This window comes from Penicillium solitum (genome assembly GCF_028829755.1).
Source record: "Penicillium solitum strain IBT 25940 chromosome Unknown utg000005l_segment0_segment0, whole genome shotgun sequence".
NCBI classification, from domain to species: domain Eukaryota; kingdom Fungi; phylum Ascomycota; class Eurotiomycetes; order Eurotiales; family Aspergillaceae; genus Penicillium; species Penicillium solitum.
In genome coordinates, this window is record NW_027072125.1 from 755,362 (window position 1) to 771,636 (window position 16,275).

At 45.5% G+C, this 16,275-nt stretch overlaps 6 protein-coding genes across 6 annotated transcripts; 2 read left to right on the forward strand and 4 right to left on the reverse strand.

Moving 5' to 3' along the window:
• Nucleotides 1-1,719: 1,719 nt before the first annotated feature.
• N7455_007889 (fungal specific transcription factor domain-containing protein) lies at nucleotides 1,720-3,514 on the reverse strand (the record flags this gene model as incomplete). Its single annotated transcript, XM_065605754.1, has 3 exons — nucleotides 1,720-2,809; nucleotides 2,987-3,393; nucleotides 3,452-3,514. 3 exons carry the CDS (start codon nucleotides 3,512-3,514, stop codon nucleotides 1,720-1,722), a joined length of 1,560 nt encoding a protein of 519 aa, XP_065460703.1.
• Nucleotides 3,515-4,542: 1,028 nt separating this feature from the next.
• Nucleotides 4,543-5,777, reverse strand: N7455_007890 (isopenicillin N synthase family dioxygenase; the record flags this gene model as incomplete). The annotated part of the gene is made up of 6 exons (XM_040961004.2): nucleotides 4,543-4,621; nucleotides 4,678-4,819; nucleotides 4,889-5,200; nucleotides 5,271-5,424; nucleotides 5,483-5,688; nucleotides 5,741-5,777. The coding sequence occupies 6 exons, from the start codon at nucleotides 5,775-5,777 to the stop codon at nucleotides 4,543-4,545; spliced, it is 930 nt and encodes a 309-aa protein (XP_040808517.2).
• Nucleotides 5,778-6,279: 502 nt separating this feature from the next.
• N7455_007891 (uncharacterized protein) lies at nucleotides 6,280-8,190 on the forward strand (the record flags this gene model as incomplete). Its single annotated transcript, XM_065605755.1, has 7 exons — nucleotides 6,280-6,309; nucleotides 6,373-6,671; nucleotides 6,735-7,336; nucleotides 7,405-7,644; nucleotides 7,752-7,867; nucleotides 7,923-8,043; nucleotides 8,111-8,190. 7 exons carry the CDS (start codon nucleotides 6,280-6,282, stop codon nucleotides 8,188-8,190), a joined length of 1,488 nt encoding a protein of 495 aa, XP_065460704.1.
• A 900-nt stretch (nucleotides 8,191-9,090) lies between these two features.
• On the reverse strand, nucleotides 9,091-10,092 carry N7455_007892 (alpha/beta hydrolase; the record flags this gene model as incomplete). The annotated part of the gene is made up of 5 exons (XM_040961038.2): nucleotides 9,091-9,142; nucleotides 9,201-9,253; nucleotides 9,319-9,470; nucleotides 9,523-9,958; nucleotides 10,030-10,092. 5 exons carry the CDS (start codon nucleotides 10,090-10,092, stop codon nucleotides 9,091-9,093), a joined length of 756 nt encoding a protein of 251 aa, XP_040808557.2.
• Nucleotides 10,093-10,565: 473 nt separating this feature from the next.
• On the forward strand, nucleotides 10,566-12,180 carry N7455_007893 (uncharacterized protein; the record flags this gene model as incomplete). Its single annotated transcript, XM_065605756.1, has 4 exons — nucleotides 10,566-10,759; nucleotides 10,819-10,976; nucleotides 11,035-11,563; nucleotides 11,619-12,180. Coding segments are annotated over 4 exons (1,443 nt in total), but the record flags the coding sequence as incomplete, so codon positions are not given.
• A 1,117-nt stretch (nucleotides 12,181-13,297) lies between these two features.
• N7455_007894 (beta-glucosidase) lies at nucleotides 13,298-16,156 on the reverse strand (the record flags this gene model as incomplete). The annotated part of the gene is made up of 10 exons (XM_040961025.2): nucleotides 13,298-13,324; nucleotides 13,374-13,485; nucleotides 13,539-13,642; nucleotides 13,693-13,901; nucleotides 13,959-14,093; nucleotides 14,145-15,092; nucleotides 15,144-15,403; nucleotides 15,457-15,573; nucleotides 15,624-15,672; nucleotides 15,727-16,156. The coding sequence occupies 10 exons, from the start codon at nucleotides 16,154-16,156 to the stop codon at nucleotides 13,298-13,300; spliced, it is 2,391 nt and encodes a 796-aa protein (XP_040808516.2).
• Between the last annotated feature and the right edge of the window lie 119 nt (nucleotides 16,157-16,275).

The window sequence follows — 16,275 nt, forward strand, 5'->3', positions numbered from 1 at the left end:
ATTTGGAATTGGGATTCCAAGTAACACCTCCTACACGACAAGCTGAACTCGAGCGAGAACTGGTTCTCGGCCTAGTGGAGCCAGGAGTGTAGCACAAAGAAGTTGTGATCCGTGCTTTGACAAGCCAGAATGTACGGGGCATTAATTGTGTCATTGACTGGTTTCATAATATCTTCAATATCCGACGCGGAGAAGTATAATACCTATGGTATTTCGTAGACTCATTGTATCTTCTATGGCTGAGACAAGAGTTTGGAGGAAACTACATCCTTACTTGAACGTGGGCTTTAGTCAGACACTGATTGACTGTATAAAAGCAAATCGAGAGAATGAGGATCTAGATCCGTGGCTAGAGCTTATCAGAAAATAAGTTGGGTTACAGATAGACCAGGTAGAGCCGAACATCCGGAAATCTCACACATTGATCTGCTCCTCCGCGGCGTGATAGCTTGAACTCGACCAAAATAGTTTCTTGTAGTAAGTTCAATGGAACATAGTACATTTCCCACACGGCCATAGAAGACAGCACTTGTATATCGTTGCAACCAGAAACATCGGCCCACTGTGCCTTCAAGGAAGAAAGCTTGGATGTGACTTAACCTGGTCGACTGATCGTAGTAACAAGAAATATGTGTACATTGTACTCCCTTTGCCCCACATTGCAAATTTAACTCCTCTATTATTGGTTAATAATCCCCTGAAGGACCACGCGAGACTGTCATATACACTGGGGGCTACACTAACCAAATATGGTAACTACAATAGTGTAGCATATATATACTATCATGCCATTTTAATAGGTGATGGTTTATTCATTTCTATACACGATTTATTCAGGGGTTGGATTAACCACAAAGGCAATCAAGTGCCAAGCGTTGTGGGCTGCATCTACATGCATCTGCCTAGGGGACCTGCGTCATCATGCTGCAACCGCTACGACTAGGTAGAGCTTATCTCCAGGGCTGGTGCACGGCAAGTACTCACGGCAGCTGGCCAGAGCTGTAAATATTGCGAGACTGCAATGTTGATAGACTCACTATCTCTCCCCGGGCCGAACAAGGTTGTATGTATTTGGAATTGTTAAACGGCTATACTCCCTGAACGCCATGTGACCTCCGGAGCGCGGCTCTGCTCTCCATCGTGCATTGAGGTAGTAACATGACGCTTACTCATCGGTCATTATTGGAATCTCGACTGACCAGATTTGGTTTCTGCAGGAACTCCGTCGATATGGAGTGTCGCAATAGGAGATGATTCGGCCACCCCATTGCAATTCTCAAGTTCGGGCTAACGGCATATTCCAGACGGAACAAGAAGTGTACCAAATGTCACAAATGCTAGGCGTAAAATGTCCCGTAGCATATTTGCCTCAAAACAACCAGCAATTAATGCAGTCATCTTACGTCTGATCTCAAGGCAACAGACTCAAACTATACACCTTTTCAAAATATTATGTACCTCAGACACGAAACTTGGAGGCCAAGCTTGCCACTCGTAACTGCTCACAACAGGCTGTATAAGTTTTGGGATAACCTCCGATGACCAACGGTTTGTGCCTGCTAGCGCCGGGCCGGGCCGGACTGTGGGTAAGTCCGCCCGGAGTTACCAAACTAGAACGAGGTTAGAGTTACGAAATCCGCTTTCCGTACCAAGGTATTGTGTCATGGTACCCCATGCCAATGAATTCTGCACAGATATTGGCGTGATAATACATTAATCTCATTCGACGGTGTAAAATAGCTGATCGAAAGGCTCAAGCTCAGGTACAAAGAACTCCGGAAAGGGAATGCTACCATCCAACCAACCATAATGTTGATCTCGCATAATTTCGTCTGCAGCATTAGCAGTGGGGCGGTCCATCGGAAATACAAGGGGACTCGCTTGCGTAGGATTAGAGAGAGAAAATCCCCAGCTCTCATCAACATTTCGACCATCATAGTCATCTGGTTGACCAAGATCATTCCCGTGGGTTGGCGGCTCAAAGGTCAGGATTCGATCCATGTAGTGTTGAACGGTGTAATGCGTTTCATCAGACACACGTTGCCGGTATTTAATAATAGCCTCGGCGAAGTCAGTGAGCATGGTATGGTAGAGCTGAGCTTGTGGGCTTGCTAAAGCGATATCACCAAGGATATCGTGTGCATCTGCGAAAGCTCCCTCAATGTCTTTTCGAGGTTCACCCGCGAACATTGAAAATCCGAGAACCAGACCTGCGCCAAATATCCACGCTCTGTTGAAGATCACTGTTAGCTGAAATATCCCAGTAATCTTGATCCCAGTGGGTTGGAAGGTTGAAGTCACATACTCGAGAAGACAGAGGTTCCCGAAACTAAAATTCAAAGCTTTTGCTTTGACACACATCTCAACCATTGTGATAGCCGAGCTGACACAAACTTGAGCTAACCTTGACACTTTGTTATTTTTGATATTGATATCCGATGCTTCGTCGGGATCACTGATGAGATGATCGGGAGCTTTGCCGCGAAGTCTGGACATCAGGTAGGCAACAAGGAATGGTCGAGTAATCAGTATCACCGCGAAATAATACACACATGAGACATGGATGCTCCCAAGAAGCCCTCGTCGATTCTCCACATCAAGAGGTTGATTGGTTCCAGGAGGATACACAAATCGTCGTATGTTCTGAGGCAATCCCCGGCTCCATTGGCGGAGCCTTTCAAGCACTGTTTCTGCAGTGGGGACGTGAAGTATATTATTACTTTTTCCAAGTGTATCGACGATTTCCTCAAGAAGAGTGCATGCCCTCGCCATGGCCGTAAAGAGAGACTGTGCATTGTGGTTATCCCCACTAAATAGCGTGGCATCACTTATATTCTGGCGTATCACTGGTGAACTTCTGAGTCTCCCGTGAAGAAAGCTGCTCAGAACATCAAGATTCTGGACGCTGTTCCATATCCGGAATCTAGAGGGGCATTCTTAGTATATTTGGTGGGTTTAAAGACGGAAATATGAATGAAACTCTCACCTGGTGGACTGGTCTTCTTCGGAAAGGTCTGTGTCATTCTCCGAGCTATGAAGACCTAGTATAACAGCAGCCTTGGCTGCAATGGTGAGGAACATAGACGCTGCATTTCTGTTACAGGCACCGAGGGTGTAAAATGCCAAAAGAACAAAATGCCGCACTGTGTTGAGGTTTTGCGACATCAGCATGCCGTCGAAGGCGATTTCGCGGGCGCGAAGAAAATAAGCCTTTGAAAGTTGCAAATCTTCGGCTTGGCCTCGCACCTGAGCACCAATTGCGAGAGCAAGATTGAAAGCAGCTTCTATGTCGACTTTCGAAGAATATTGAGCGGTGCCATTCTCCGATGATGTTCTATCGGCCATAAGCCTGTCCAGCTCGTCTGGAGTGAACAGGTCCAAGACGCCACTGGTCTGGAATAAATGTTAAATTTTGCGATGTGCATTTTTACCCCTTAATTCATTCACGTACCGCCTCAAGATAAGAACTGAGCAGCAAGTATGCCTGTTCTGGCGATGGATGCGGGGGACTCATTTCCGAGGTAGGCGATTGTGGTTCAATGGCGACATGGTGTCGCTCCTCATCAGTGAAGGGAACCGATCCAATGTAGCCTTTTGTCGTTCTTCTCAAGAAATGAAGAAATGAGCGTGAAGATGTTTCTCCCACATACACTAGAAAGAATGGTGGTCAGCGCGTTGATAGGTGCCATGCTATGAAACAAAATCCCCACATTTTTCACGAGTTTCTGATCGGGATGTTACCAGGCTAGCTGCCGCGGGGATACTTGGATCTGCGGTGCAGCTAGGAGAAGTAGTGGATGGATTCACATAAGATGAAGTCCTGGTTGGAACGGTATAGTCATTCGGAGATGTCGGGGAACTCGCTGCTACATTGGACGGTAACGATGCGTCTGAATTGGAACGGATATGAAACCCATCGCCCTTCACTCTCCGTCGACGATCAACTCCCGAATAGACGCATGTACTGGCCTGGTCGCGTCTAACGCATGACCCGCAGGGGCGCTGTGCATCGCATCTTATCTTTGAGGATTTGCACGCGACACAAGCGCGATAAGATCTTTGGCGGTTTTCAGGGCGTACTTTAGGCCGCGGCATTGTGAAGGTAGCTCATGGAAGTGTTTTATGGGGAGAATTAAGCTTGATTCAAAGGGTTTACAGAGACAGAGTCAATAAAATTGGAAGCAAAAGTGCGGGGGATGGTAATCAAAGCGGAGCTGATACGTCCTCCTTATCTCAGGCTTTCTCTTGGGCCTCCGGGGGAGCTCGGAGGAAACCGTCCAGCCCTGAGGTGGAGGAATACGAGAATTTTGTGAGCAAATAAGGAAACTAAATATCTGATCGGATTGTCGAAGTGAAATTTTAATATATTGGGGTTTTCTTTCTTTTTTTATTTCAACCTAAGTGGATTCCATGTACATTATGTGGCTCACGTAGGAAATATATACAACACACATGCCCAAAAATATCCTTTGAAAAATATTACTAACATGCTGCTTTGAAGTAACACTACATTTCTCGTATGTTCAAATCAAATATAACCTCTCAGACCTTGATCGCCGCCTGTTGACTAAAGTTTCTAGCCACAGACTGGGCAAACCACTCGCCCACAGTCACCGGGGGGCTGGAACGAGAGTTAGTTACGCCTAGTCATGAAGGGGAACGGAAGCGGTGACATACTATTTCTTCAATGGGCCCTGCAGCAAAATGTCACGCCTAGCTTGGTTGAAATAGGCAATTGAGTATCGAGAAGGTGACTTTCCAACCTCCTTGGCGCGTACTCGGTGATAGTTGGACTTCAAGCGATCATCTGACCAAGCCACTATAATTTATGTTAGATATTGACGACTGGGATGAGAAGACGAGCAATGTATCCCCTTATAATACGTACTGAGCATGTCGCCGATGTTGACAACAATGGGTCCGGTCTCGGCAGGAAGGGGCGTGAAGACATCACCGCTAGCAAAGCTAGAATGGCTTTCTCTGCCTGGGCAAATTTCAAGTCCATCTTCTCCATCTCGCTGGAATAGAAGTGTGAGACAGCCGATATCGGTATGGCTTCCCGCTCTCCAGGTGCCGACGGCATTTTCAGATGCGGGATAGTGAATCAGGCGGAGCTGCGTCAAACAGTCGGCTTGGTTTGGATCGTTGGCGGTCCTGAAATAATCCTCTCCAAATCCGAGGGCAATGGCGAAACAAGACACTTAACTCAATGTTAGTCGCAGTCTGGGCAACAATCCTTTCGTTATTTCCAGGTTGAAAGGCAAACATACAAACTTGGTCTGAAATACCAGCACATTTACTCATGAATTGACTTGTGGATTCCCTAAATTGGGGGACATCCCCATCACTCGGCCAGTCCGAGTTACGTTGCAACCAGAGGGATTCCTTCTGGTCGTAGGTGCCAGTGCTGGCGCGCAATTGAGCCTATATATAGTAAAATCAATATGAAGTTCACTTCACCAGTAAGCCAGTGTCCACCTACCTTGTACTCCCACCCATTATTGGTTTTGGGGTTATGAGGTGTCTTAGCTTTTTCCTCAGCCGGGAGGTCAAAGAAAGCCTTTGAAATGGCAAATTGGGCTTCGATCTCCTCCTTTGAGATACCGTGGTCTACCAAGGTAAAGAATCCTGCATTCTCCGCCGCATTGAGTAGCTGCGAAATGATTTCCTCTTTGCGTTTATCAAAATCTTGAAACTCTATTAGTAGACTATTGCGGCTTCAACTACTGACTGTGCTCACCTTTGAGGGAGATAACAGGAACAATTCTTTCCGCCATATCTGTTCACTTTGAAGATTGGGTTCTCGATCGTAATAGGTGTTTTTAGTCTTTTTTTGCTTTCTGGGGTAATTTCCATTCGCTTTTTCTAGCCATGGACTGCTTGTTTATCAATTCTATCGGATGGGGCTTACTATCGGAAATGTACCGGTCTAGGAGATACATGAAGACCTGACTCGGATCGGGTGGAATTCCCCTCATCTTCCAACAAAGGGGATATCAAGAAATCACAAACTGATTTGTCGGGTCAGAAACAAAGTTTAGACAAGAAAAGTGGAATAGCCGAATGCCAATGTGGTGTCCAATCTAAGCTGTTTATTCAATCTCCTTATCTTCCATGTGCTCGGAAATGTACCCCACATACTATCAGCTCCGGGAGTGCACGATATGAGTTTATCCTCATTCAAGATGCCTAGAGATGCAATCAGCGTTGAGATCAGAGCCATTGAAATATTGCCTATTACTAAAGCCATCGCTCTGCTGTTCAGTTTGACACAGCATCATGACTGAGTACGATATGAAATCGGTGAAGGTAAGGTGACGACACTCCTATGCCTCATTGAAAAAAAGGCGATCGCTGACAGTGGCATGCTAGATGGAGGAATCCAAGCTTGAAGGGGCGGGCGAGCAACTTCCTGGCAAATACATTGAAATGGCAAGCAGAGACAAAGCTCTGAATTTGCTTGCGAATCACCACACTGCTTTTGACCCCAACTCACCAGAGGCAAAACGGGTGAGATGGAAGATCGACATGCGAATTATGCCGATGATCTTCGTCGTATACTGCCTTCAGCTCATGGACAAAAATAGTCTGTCATTCGCTGCGATTATGGGCATAAAACAAGAAACCAATCTTTCGTCGGCAGAGTATTCTTGGCTTGGATCACTTGTCTAGTAAGATGACATTCAATAATCAGGTGCCGCAAAACATATGAATTGACAAAAATATTTCTCTAGCTTTGGATATCTCGGGGGTGACATCCCGGCAACATATCTCATGCAACGCTTCTCTCTGTCTAAATATCTCGCTGTCATGTGTATGGTATGGGGAGTTATCGTCGCGTTACATGCAGTCTGTCATGACTTTTCTAGTCTAGCTGCAGTGCGATTTTTCCTGGGTGCCATTGAAGTCTCAACAGTGCCTGTAGCTATCTACATCACAGGCGCATTTTATACAAAGGAAGAACAACTCACACGAGTGGCATTGTGGTACACTACATCCGGTTGGGCAGCTATCTTTGGTGGTTTCCTTGCATGGTGCATGTATCATGCTGAGAACTTCCGCTGGCAAGGTCTCTTCATTTTATATGGAGCCATGACATTTGCGACGGGAGTTTTCCTGTTCTTTTTCCTTGCCGCGTCTCCGACAGATGCTAAGTGGCTGACCGAAGAGGAAAAGGTCATTGCCCTCGAACGCGTTCGAGGAAATAAAACGGGCACTGAAGTTTGGAAATTTAGCTGGCCTCAGCTTCGAGAGGCGCTCCTGGATGTTCGGCTCTACCTGCTATTTTTCATGTTGGTCTCGACTGGAATGCCTAATGGCGGCTTGACTGCCTTCGGTATGTGGAGCAGTCTACAGCTCACATGTTATACCCAACCAATTATACTGAACTGACCTTTCATATAGGCCCAACTATTGTGGATGGCTTCGGCTATGATGTCCCTACTACCCAGCTTTTGAATATGGGCTCCGGTGCGGCTCAGGTCGTTGGCACCTTCCTTGCTCTCTTCCTTGCCAAATGGACCAACCGTACCTTTGCTGGTATATGCACACTTCTGCTTGCGTGTATCGGCTGCGCTATGATGCTTGGGATTCCGAGCTCCAATAATAGTGCTCGGTATGGCGGATATGTCCTAGTCTATCAATGTTCGTGTCCCCTAATTGTAATCTCCACTCCCCTTACACCGGCAGAGATATACTGACAGTAACAGTTCCAATCTGTATTCTTTTTATTATCACCTTTTTAACCGCAGGTGTGGCTGGTTCAACAAAGAAGTTCGCTTTCGGCTGTGTCTATCAATTGGGATACGCTGTTGGCAACATCATTGGCCCCCAAACTTACAGGGCTGATGATGCACCAAATTACTATGTGAGGACATCAAGTCTTTTGCGTTTGAATTGTGTTAATATTATTTCCTTTCCAGACGGCAAAATATACTATGCTTGCATTTTTCGTTGTCACTGCGGTTTTGATCGGAATTTACGGCTGGATCCATCACACCTGGAACCAGAAGAGAGAGAACGAAATTTCCACTCAGCCACAAGGTAATTAACCTCCATATACAGGTCTTTTTAATTTCGATGACAGTATGGCTGACTTAGTACTTGTTAGACACAGCCGATACTACGGAGAACGAAGAATTTGCCGACTTCACTGACTTCCAGTTGAAGTCCTTCCGGTATCCTATTTAAGCTCTATAGTGATATACACGCGTCTTAGGGGGTCAGAATCATCTGTTGCTCAAGGTTTTTAAGATATCTATAGTTTCAATTTTGTTCGGTTTTTGGAGATAATGGCAGGAGTTGTTTGTCCAAACGTTATGTACACGATATTCAGATAGCATGCAGTGGAGATTAATCAAAGTGTGTTGACTTGATCCTATCTTAGCTGCTTGTCTGCTCGCTGATTCTGTCAGCTGTAAGAGTCAAACAACGATGTCCTATATTTGGTAGCAGAGTTTGTGAAAGGCGACAGATAAAGGAAAGTAACACGCGTCTTCCCCTCTACAGCCTCTCTTACCACAAAGTGCTACTAGCCTTCGTTTTTATCATGCCAGAGGGAAGACGGTAAAATGTTAATAGGAGAACATTGATGATATGCTAAAGGAAGATGGCTAATTCGAAGAGGATTGGTTTTATCTAAATATACATGATTGATAGGCTACAGACTCGTATCTTCTACCTAACACCAATTTATGCATATTATAGTCGTTCTTTCGGCCCTGCTTTTATTCTAATTAGTGCATCTGGCCACAAAGGAGTGATTGCACCGAGAACTTACTATTTTCTCCCTGTAACCCCACACATGACCGAATAAAGCCTACCAAATGGTCACCTTGCACGGTGTCCTCTGTCCCAATTGACAAGATATTGCTATAGTAGAGGAAAGTGTTAGATGCTGCAAATTAGTAAGAATTGAATCTCACCTTAGATGGTTGTGCCTTTTCAGCACATGAAACACAGGCAGTGTCCCAGAAGGTTTGCTTCGTGATCTATATGCGTTGAAAAACTTCATGGTTGCGTCGATTGTCTCTGGTCTAACAGTGGTGTGATTATAAGCAAAAGAATTATTTAGAGAGGACATACTTATACTTACACTTCCCACTCGACGGATCCCAAGTACACGGGTATCTTCTGAGAGTTTCTGTGAAAGGTCAATCTTGGTTAAATGAATAATGTCAAAAGCAGCTCCTAACACTTACAGTAGTGGTGAGTCGTCGGGTAATCTTTCAAATAACCCCAACGCAGATTTCGGCTACCAATAAACGTCAGCAATTTGAATTATTTGGACACGCAACCCAAGGCACGGATTGATATTACCCCCCAGACATCTTCAGCATCAGATCCATAATAGGAACGAATGGTCTTTTGGCGCATAGGCTTTGTCCGGTCATACCAAAATGGCACACTAAGATAAATCACCCCGGCCAATGGAGGAGAAATAGGCAACTGAGAGGCGCGCTCCGGATCCCCTATTTATTTTAGCTTAATATCGAAGGTTTTGAAAGAATAGAATTTTCTTACCGGCGGCATAAAGGTTCATCGCGATATGCGCACCACCAGATGAGTGACCAAACAGTATAACCTTATCGACCGACCCACAGCCGTATTTAGTGGAGGAGATATGATTGAAAACCCATTCACGCGCCAACTGTATATCATCTGCACCTCCAGGATACTCCACGTGTGGCACAAGACGATGATTTATCACCACGGTAATGATGCCTCGTTGAGCGAAAAACCACCCGATATTGGAATAGACCTGCTCAGTCCACAATTTATCTCCAGAGAAGAATCCTCCTCCATGAACATACATCATGACTGGTCTGTTGGATTCATTTCCATGCGGCACAAAGACATCCAACAGGTTCCTGTCCGAAGGCCCATATCGCTCATCACGGATGACCGTTACATTCTGTGGTGGCTCGGGATACAAAGGGTCGTAAAGCTTGCGCCAAATCTATTGAAATAAAATCCCATTATATTAGTATTGCAACTGAAAATAATTAAGAGTAGGCTAGTTTCACTTACCTCTTCGTCGCCGAGTTGAAATTTTGTAGTCTCTTCCGCGATCTTAGCAAAGATCGCATCCATGCGATTGGGCGACATAGTGCTGAGGTTGATAATTGCAAAAGTATGGATACTATGGATAATGCTCCAATACGCTACGAGGGAAAAATAAACAACTTGAACTGAAATTGGACGTCCTGAGTCACTCCGTGCTGTTCGGCAATAGAGGAACATAGCCGGATAAGCTGAAGCCCATAGCCGAGATCGCTCGAATCCGAAGGATATGTACTTGCAATTAAGTAATTTCACGGCTGATAAGCCGACACGGCCATTACAATCTTTGGACCTTTGATCTATTAAACCTTAAGGGTATTTAAGGTTACTTTTTGCTATTGGTTGAACCTGGGGTAAATACTCTACATTACTCTACATCTTCACGTGCCAAGGGATATTATTCATCCCCTCCTCTCATTCATGATGAAGCTCAATAGGTAAAGGCACCGGTACCATTACTAGGTCCAAATTATAAGCCTCTTCTGATACTAATATTGACCAGATCCGAGGTTGCAAAGCATACCACCATCAATAACTGTTGGGTGATCATCAACGACAACGTTTATGATGTTACAGAATTTCTCAAGAAACACCCTGGAGGAGCAAAGATCATTCTTGCACATGCAGGTCGTGATGCCACCAAGGCATTTGAATCCTTTCATCAAGCGGAGATAATCGATCAGAACCTTGGTCCAGAGTATATATATCCCCCTCTGATACACTCAATCTCAACAGCCCAACTAATTAAAACCCAAGTAAAAACATAGGTACCGTCACTCAAGACGTCTCTAGCATCAGCCAAGCTGACGCAATGATTGAGTCACCTCGGCCAAAGCCTAAGCTCTCATCTATCATTAGTCTTTCTGACTTCGAACGTGCGGCTTCAAAGAGTCTTCCCGACAGTTCATTTGCATGTAAGCACTGCCCAATCAGTAAAAATCGGAATTTTCCATATCTAACAAGCCATGCTAGTCCTAAAATCTGGTGCCGAGGATGAGTACGCATCTAACTGGAATCGTGATAGCTGGAAGGCACTTCGATTCCGCCCACGTGTCCTACGACCAATTGAGAGTGTTGATATCTCATGTACTCTTCTGAGTACTAAGCTTTCAGCACCTTTCTTCATTTGCCCAGCAGGCGGTGCAAAGCTAGCCAATACCAAGGGCGACCTGTGTTTAGTGAAAGCTGCGGCTCGCCATGGAATCCTACACTGGGTTTGTAACAATTCGGCCATTTCCCAGCAGGATATGGCCAATGCACGTGCACCAGATCAAACCTTATACTGGCAGATTTACGCCATGGCTGACTTGGAAGTCACTGAAAAGCAAATCAAGGAAGCTGTCAAGCTAGGATACAAAGGTTTCGCATTGACTGTTGATGCAATCCGAGCTGGAAAGCGAGAGCGAGATTTACGGATGGCGACTTTGGATACAGAGGAAGATGAAGACGATGACCTGGAAGCCGAAGAAAGCTTTGCAAAGGAGCCAAGTGTTCAACGACCGTAAATACTTCTTACCCCGATTTGTGGAATGTTCTCGAGGCTGATATATCTACAGACCCGTCTGGTCAAGTTTCGACTGGAAATCTTCTATCGAGTGGCTCCGGAAAATGACAAGTCTACCTATTGCCATCAAGGGTATTCAATGTTGGGAGGACGCACTATTATGCATGGAATACGGAGTCCATCCATGGCTCTCTAATCACGGTGGCCGTCAATTGGACTCAGCACCATCTGCCATGGACACTCTTTTGTCCATTCGAAACAATTGTCCTGAAGTCTTTGGAAGATGTGAGGTCATCGTCGATGGTGGTGTTACCCGGGGCTCAGACGTAGTCAAAGCTCTTGCACTCGGAGCAAAGGGCGTCGGCCTTGGAAGACCATTCTTGTATTCTCTCGTATTTGGTGAAGCTGGAGCAAGCAAAGCTATCCGAATTTTGAAGCATGAGATCGAGACTACCATGGCATTGTTGGGCGTTACATCGCTTGATCAATTAAATTCATCTTATGTGAGTGATGAATTTCTTAAGTCAACTATTACAGAAAATTGGAATCTAATGTTGGTGTTCTCACAGGTTGAAACTTCGTCGCTATATTCCTATGCACGATCAGTCTTGTGATTTATGTTACTCTAGTCAATAAAATCCCTCTTTGGTGAAGATATATTTTGTGTATGTTACGGCAACATTTTTACAAAGTGTGAAAATTCATTATAGGATTTTCCCATCAGCCAGTTCAATCTGTAAAGAGTCCTTAACCGTTGCGAGCAAGCTTGCTTTGCTGTAAAATTAGGAGCTATGAAGTCTTCCAGAGAATCCCTTTTATTGTAAGGGCCTAGGACGATATAATGTGCTCATCTATGCAGTATTACATTCTCTCCCTAACCCGCACCTCCTTCTAAACCATTCGATACCCACCTTCAGCACCCACATCTTACAATCGAGGATTTAGCGACCTGCTCGGTCTTTCAAATAAACCGAAATATCACAATCCTTCTGTATACTTTTGAGTAGATATTATTCGTATTTGAGGTTGGGTGCTCGGGCTGTCTTCATAACATTATCCCAATATCCATGAATGAAGTAGGAAATTGGCTCGTATCTAGACCACATATATCAAGAAGTCATTTTCCACCATATAAATCTCGATACTGTGTTATTCTTTGTCGTTCTCAGTTGTCACCACATATTATCCGTGGACATGTGGTATCTTCTATCGCTACGATGTGCCGGATAAGGAAAGGCCCGGGGTTCGGCCATCGGCCCGAGTGCCCGAATGCCCGAACTTTATCAGGGAACGCCATTGACCTTGCTATGAAGATTATATACCTTTCTGTCCCATCTACTTCTTATGATTTAAACAATTAAAAGTGTTGCACTCTCATTGCACTTAAATTGTTCCATTACTGCGAATCACTTTCAGTAGAAAAAGCGCTGCGCCTTTCCAGTCACGCCTCTCTGAATCCCCAACCAGTCAAGTTGGCTCCTAACTTGATTATTCATGCGCCATTGCCCGGACAAGGTTATGGGCCTGGTATGCTAATTATCCGGTCGCCCATAATCGATGTCTCGAGTTCTTGAAAAAGCAGATGAACCTCGCTCTGTCCCGGACTCGATGAACACCATACCATGGCTCAGAAGCCTTATGTCAATAATTACTCAAAGATAAGAAGTGAGTGAGATTCATTTGACTAAATACGATGAACCACACACCAAAAACCCTAAATATTGGTCACTATCAGAGACTCAGACTGTGTGCAACTTTCTACAAGAAGTTAGTCAAGTTACCTTCAGAAGACGTGCAATCGACTCACAAGGGGCAGGTTGCGTGAGGAAGATCCGACATAAAACTTGACAGATTCACCTTTCGGGAATCTCCATTTCTGTTCTATCACGTCCCAGATCATGACATCCTTCCGGCGGATACTACAAGATATAAGTTAGTTCAATACCTAGTATCTCTGAACTTGTATTCTTACGGGAATGATGCCTTCCGACGATGGCCAGGTTCCATATTTTTGATCTTCGTAAAACCTCGAAGAAGTTTCGGGGGTTCCTCTTCGCTCTCGGGGAACTCCACGTACTGCGAAGTGGTGAGCATCTCAGCTTGGTTATAGGGGGCGCTAAACTTACCAGTTGGGCTACCTCGGAGCCAGTATGCTTTCCAGTATTAGTGATGTCAGCTGTCACCGTAGCAATAACATCATAAATAGATTGGCCAGCGGTCTGACCGACGAACTCTTCTTTTGTGGCCTGGATAGAGTGTTTATCCGAAAATTCCTTTGAATCGATGTTGATGTTGGAGTACTCAAATGCAGTGTAAGACAGACCAAAGCCAAATTCTGCTCAGTCAGTACAATGCTCACGACACTCAAACACATGATAGAAAGTCGACTCACCAAAGCGAGGCGTAATGTTGTACGTATCAAACCACCGATAGTCTATCTTCAGCTTTTCAGTGAAGTCTGCCTGGGGTGCAATGCTGTGCTCTTCCGATATGGTGTGTGGAGGATAATCCGACTCGCCTTTCCCGACTATATTTGGTCAGATAAAATGCACATCAAGCGATCTGATGAGAGTCTTACCTGTAAAGGGCAACTTGGCACTTGGAGAAACATCACCCCAGAGAATATCAACTAAGCCAGGGCCTGTTTGTTCGCCAGGATAGAGAGGAGCAAGCACAGCAGTTACATTGGGGTTGTCGATCCAGGCTTCCATGATCACTGGGCCACCAACATGAAGCACCACAATCGTGTTGTTGCAATTGGCTGCAGTTTCCAGAATAATATCTTCCGACCGTGTCCAGTTTCCGATTTTCAGGCTAAGATCGTTGCGATCCATATTCTCCCGTTGATATCTGTCTGCGAAGACAAGGCAAACATCGGGAGGAGATATCGCAAGCCCACTGCCAGTCAAAATGTCATAGACTAGATCCTCGGCAGTATTATCAATCACATATTGAAGGAACGCGTTGGTTTCTCGTGCTTTAGCTTGGATCGCCTCCAGGGGTGTGACCAAGTTGTTTGCCCAAGTGTATCCAGATCCGCCACCAAGGCTAAGTGTTCCGTTATTCTGGAGGATTCCACAGTTACGGTATAATGCACCACACCCTTGAATACCAAGAGGATTAGGACCCGCATCCTGGCCAATGATTGCGATGTTTTGAGGACTGCGGAGAGGCAATGCGCCAGTATTTTTCAGCAGGACAGTTCCATCAGCAGAGATTTTCCGAGCTATCTCAACGGCTGATAGCTTCTTTCCATCAACCTCGGCAGATGCAGTAACCGGGCGGTTGATCATCCCTGGAATTGTGGTCACAGTGGATGGAAGAGGTTTGTCGATCTGACCCGACACGATAAATGGAATGATCATTCGGGTAACCATATCATCCAAGCGAGCTTCTTTGATTGTTCCATTCTGGACCATGTTGTAGAGCTCCTTGTCGTAGAATGGCCCTAGGATGTTACCAAAGCCCGAGCCTGGCATATTAGCGTCGAGTCCGCCTTCAACAAATCCTTGGGTTCCCCAGGTGGCTTAATCGGGTAAGTAAGTTTCTTTTTCGTGAGATATCAGGATTTACTCACCTCCCCAATCACTGACGAGCGCCCCTTGGAAATTCAATTCCGTCTTCAAGAGCTGGTTGTTAGACTCGGAATTGGCACACGAATGAGTGCCGTTAACAGCATTATACCCGCACATAATATGTGTTATACCAGCACGAATAGCCTCGGCAAATGACCACATGTATATCTCGTGGGTTGTCTTATCGTCGATGTTGCTGGAGATAGGGACCTGTTCAGATGCAGGGTAGATGCTATATGGTTCTGTAAAATTGAATGGGTTCCTTTGTGGTATTAGTGCAACAAATTCAAACAGGAGAATGCTGAGAACATATACCTGAAAGTCTCCTGTTCGTATCCAATGAAATGCTTTGCTAGGGCCTGGACGCCCGAGTCTCGCAAGCCTTTAACTCCATGCCAAGATGCGATTCCGGTAGCATACGGATCGGCATACCTACCATAGAACATCAGCTTAGAAATATCTCACTGAGAATAGTAACCTACCATCCTTCCCAGTTCCGACCACCTCTCGGAGAACGGCCAAGCGGTCCACCTTGTGAAATTAGCGACTGGCATTACAACCGAGGAGGGTGGCTGTCGCACTCACCAGTAATGATACCCATAGCCACGTGAATCCCCAGATCGTAAAATTCTTTACCCATGGCCAAGGACCTGGCGTAAATCAAATCCACATCCCAAGTAGCAGCTGTAGTCACACCGGAGGGAAATTGAATATTTCCAGGTCGAGGTCCAGCAGGACCGTCCTGAAAACACATCTGTGGAATTCCAAGTCGCGTGATGTTTCCTGTTTGACCTGCACAGCCACCTTCCTGACCAGTTACAAGATTCACCTTTTCTTGTAATGTCATTTGGGCGACCAGCCCTTGTGCACGTGAATGGGCTGCCTTCCATGCCTTTCCCCCATCTGCAGCAGGAGGCGGAACGACATAAGACAAGCCCGTTGCAGCGGGTGCCAACGCACTACATTGCAAGGCCAACAAGAGGCAAGTCGATAGAAACAGCGATATTCTGAGCATTGCGCAATGACATGTAGGTTCGGAATACTCTACAAAAGAAAATCCCGGTGGTGTTCCACGGACTTTTTAGCTACTAGGACTCACGGTGAAGCTCATTACTTATAGCTGCTAGACTCTAT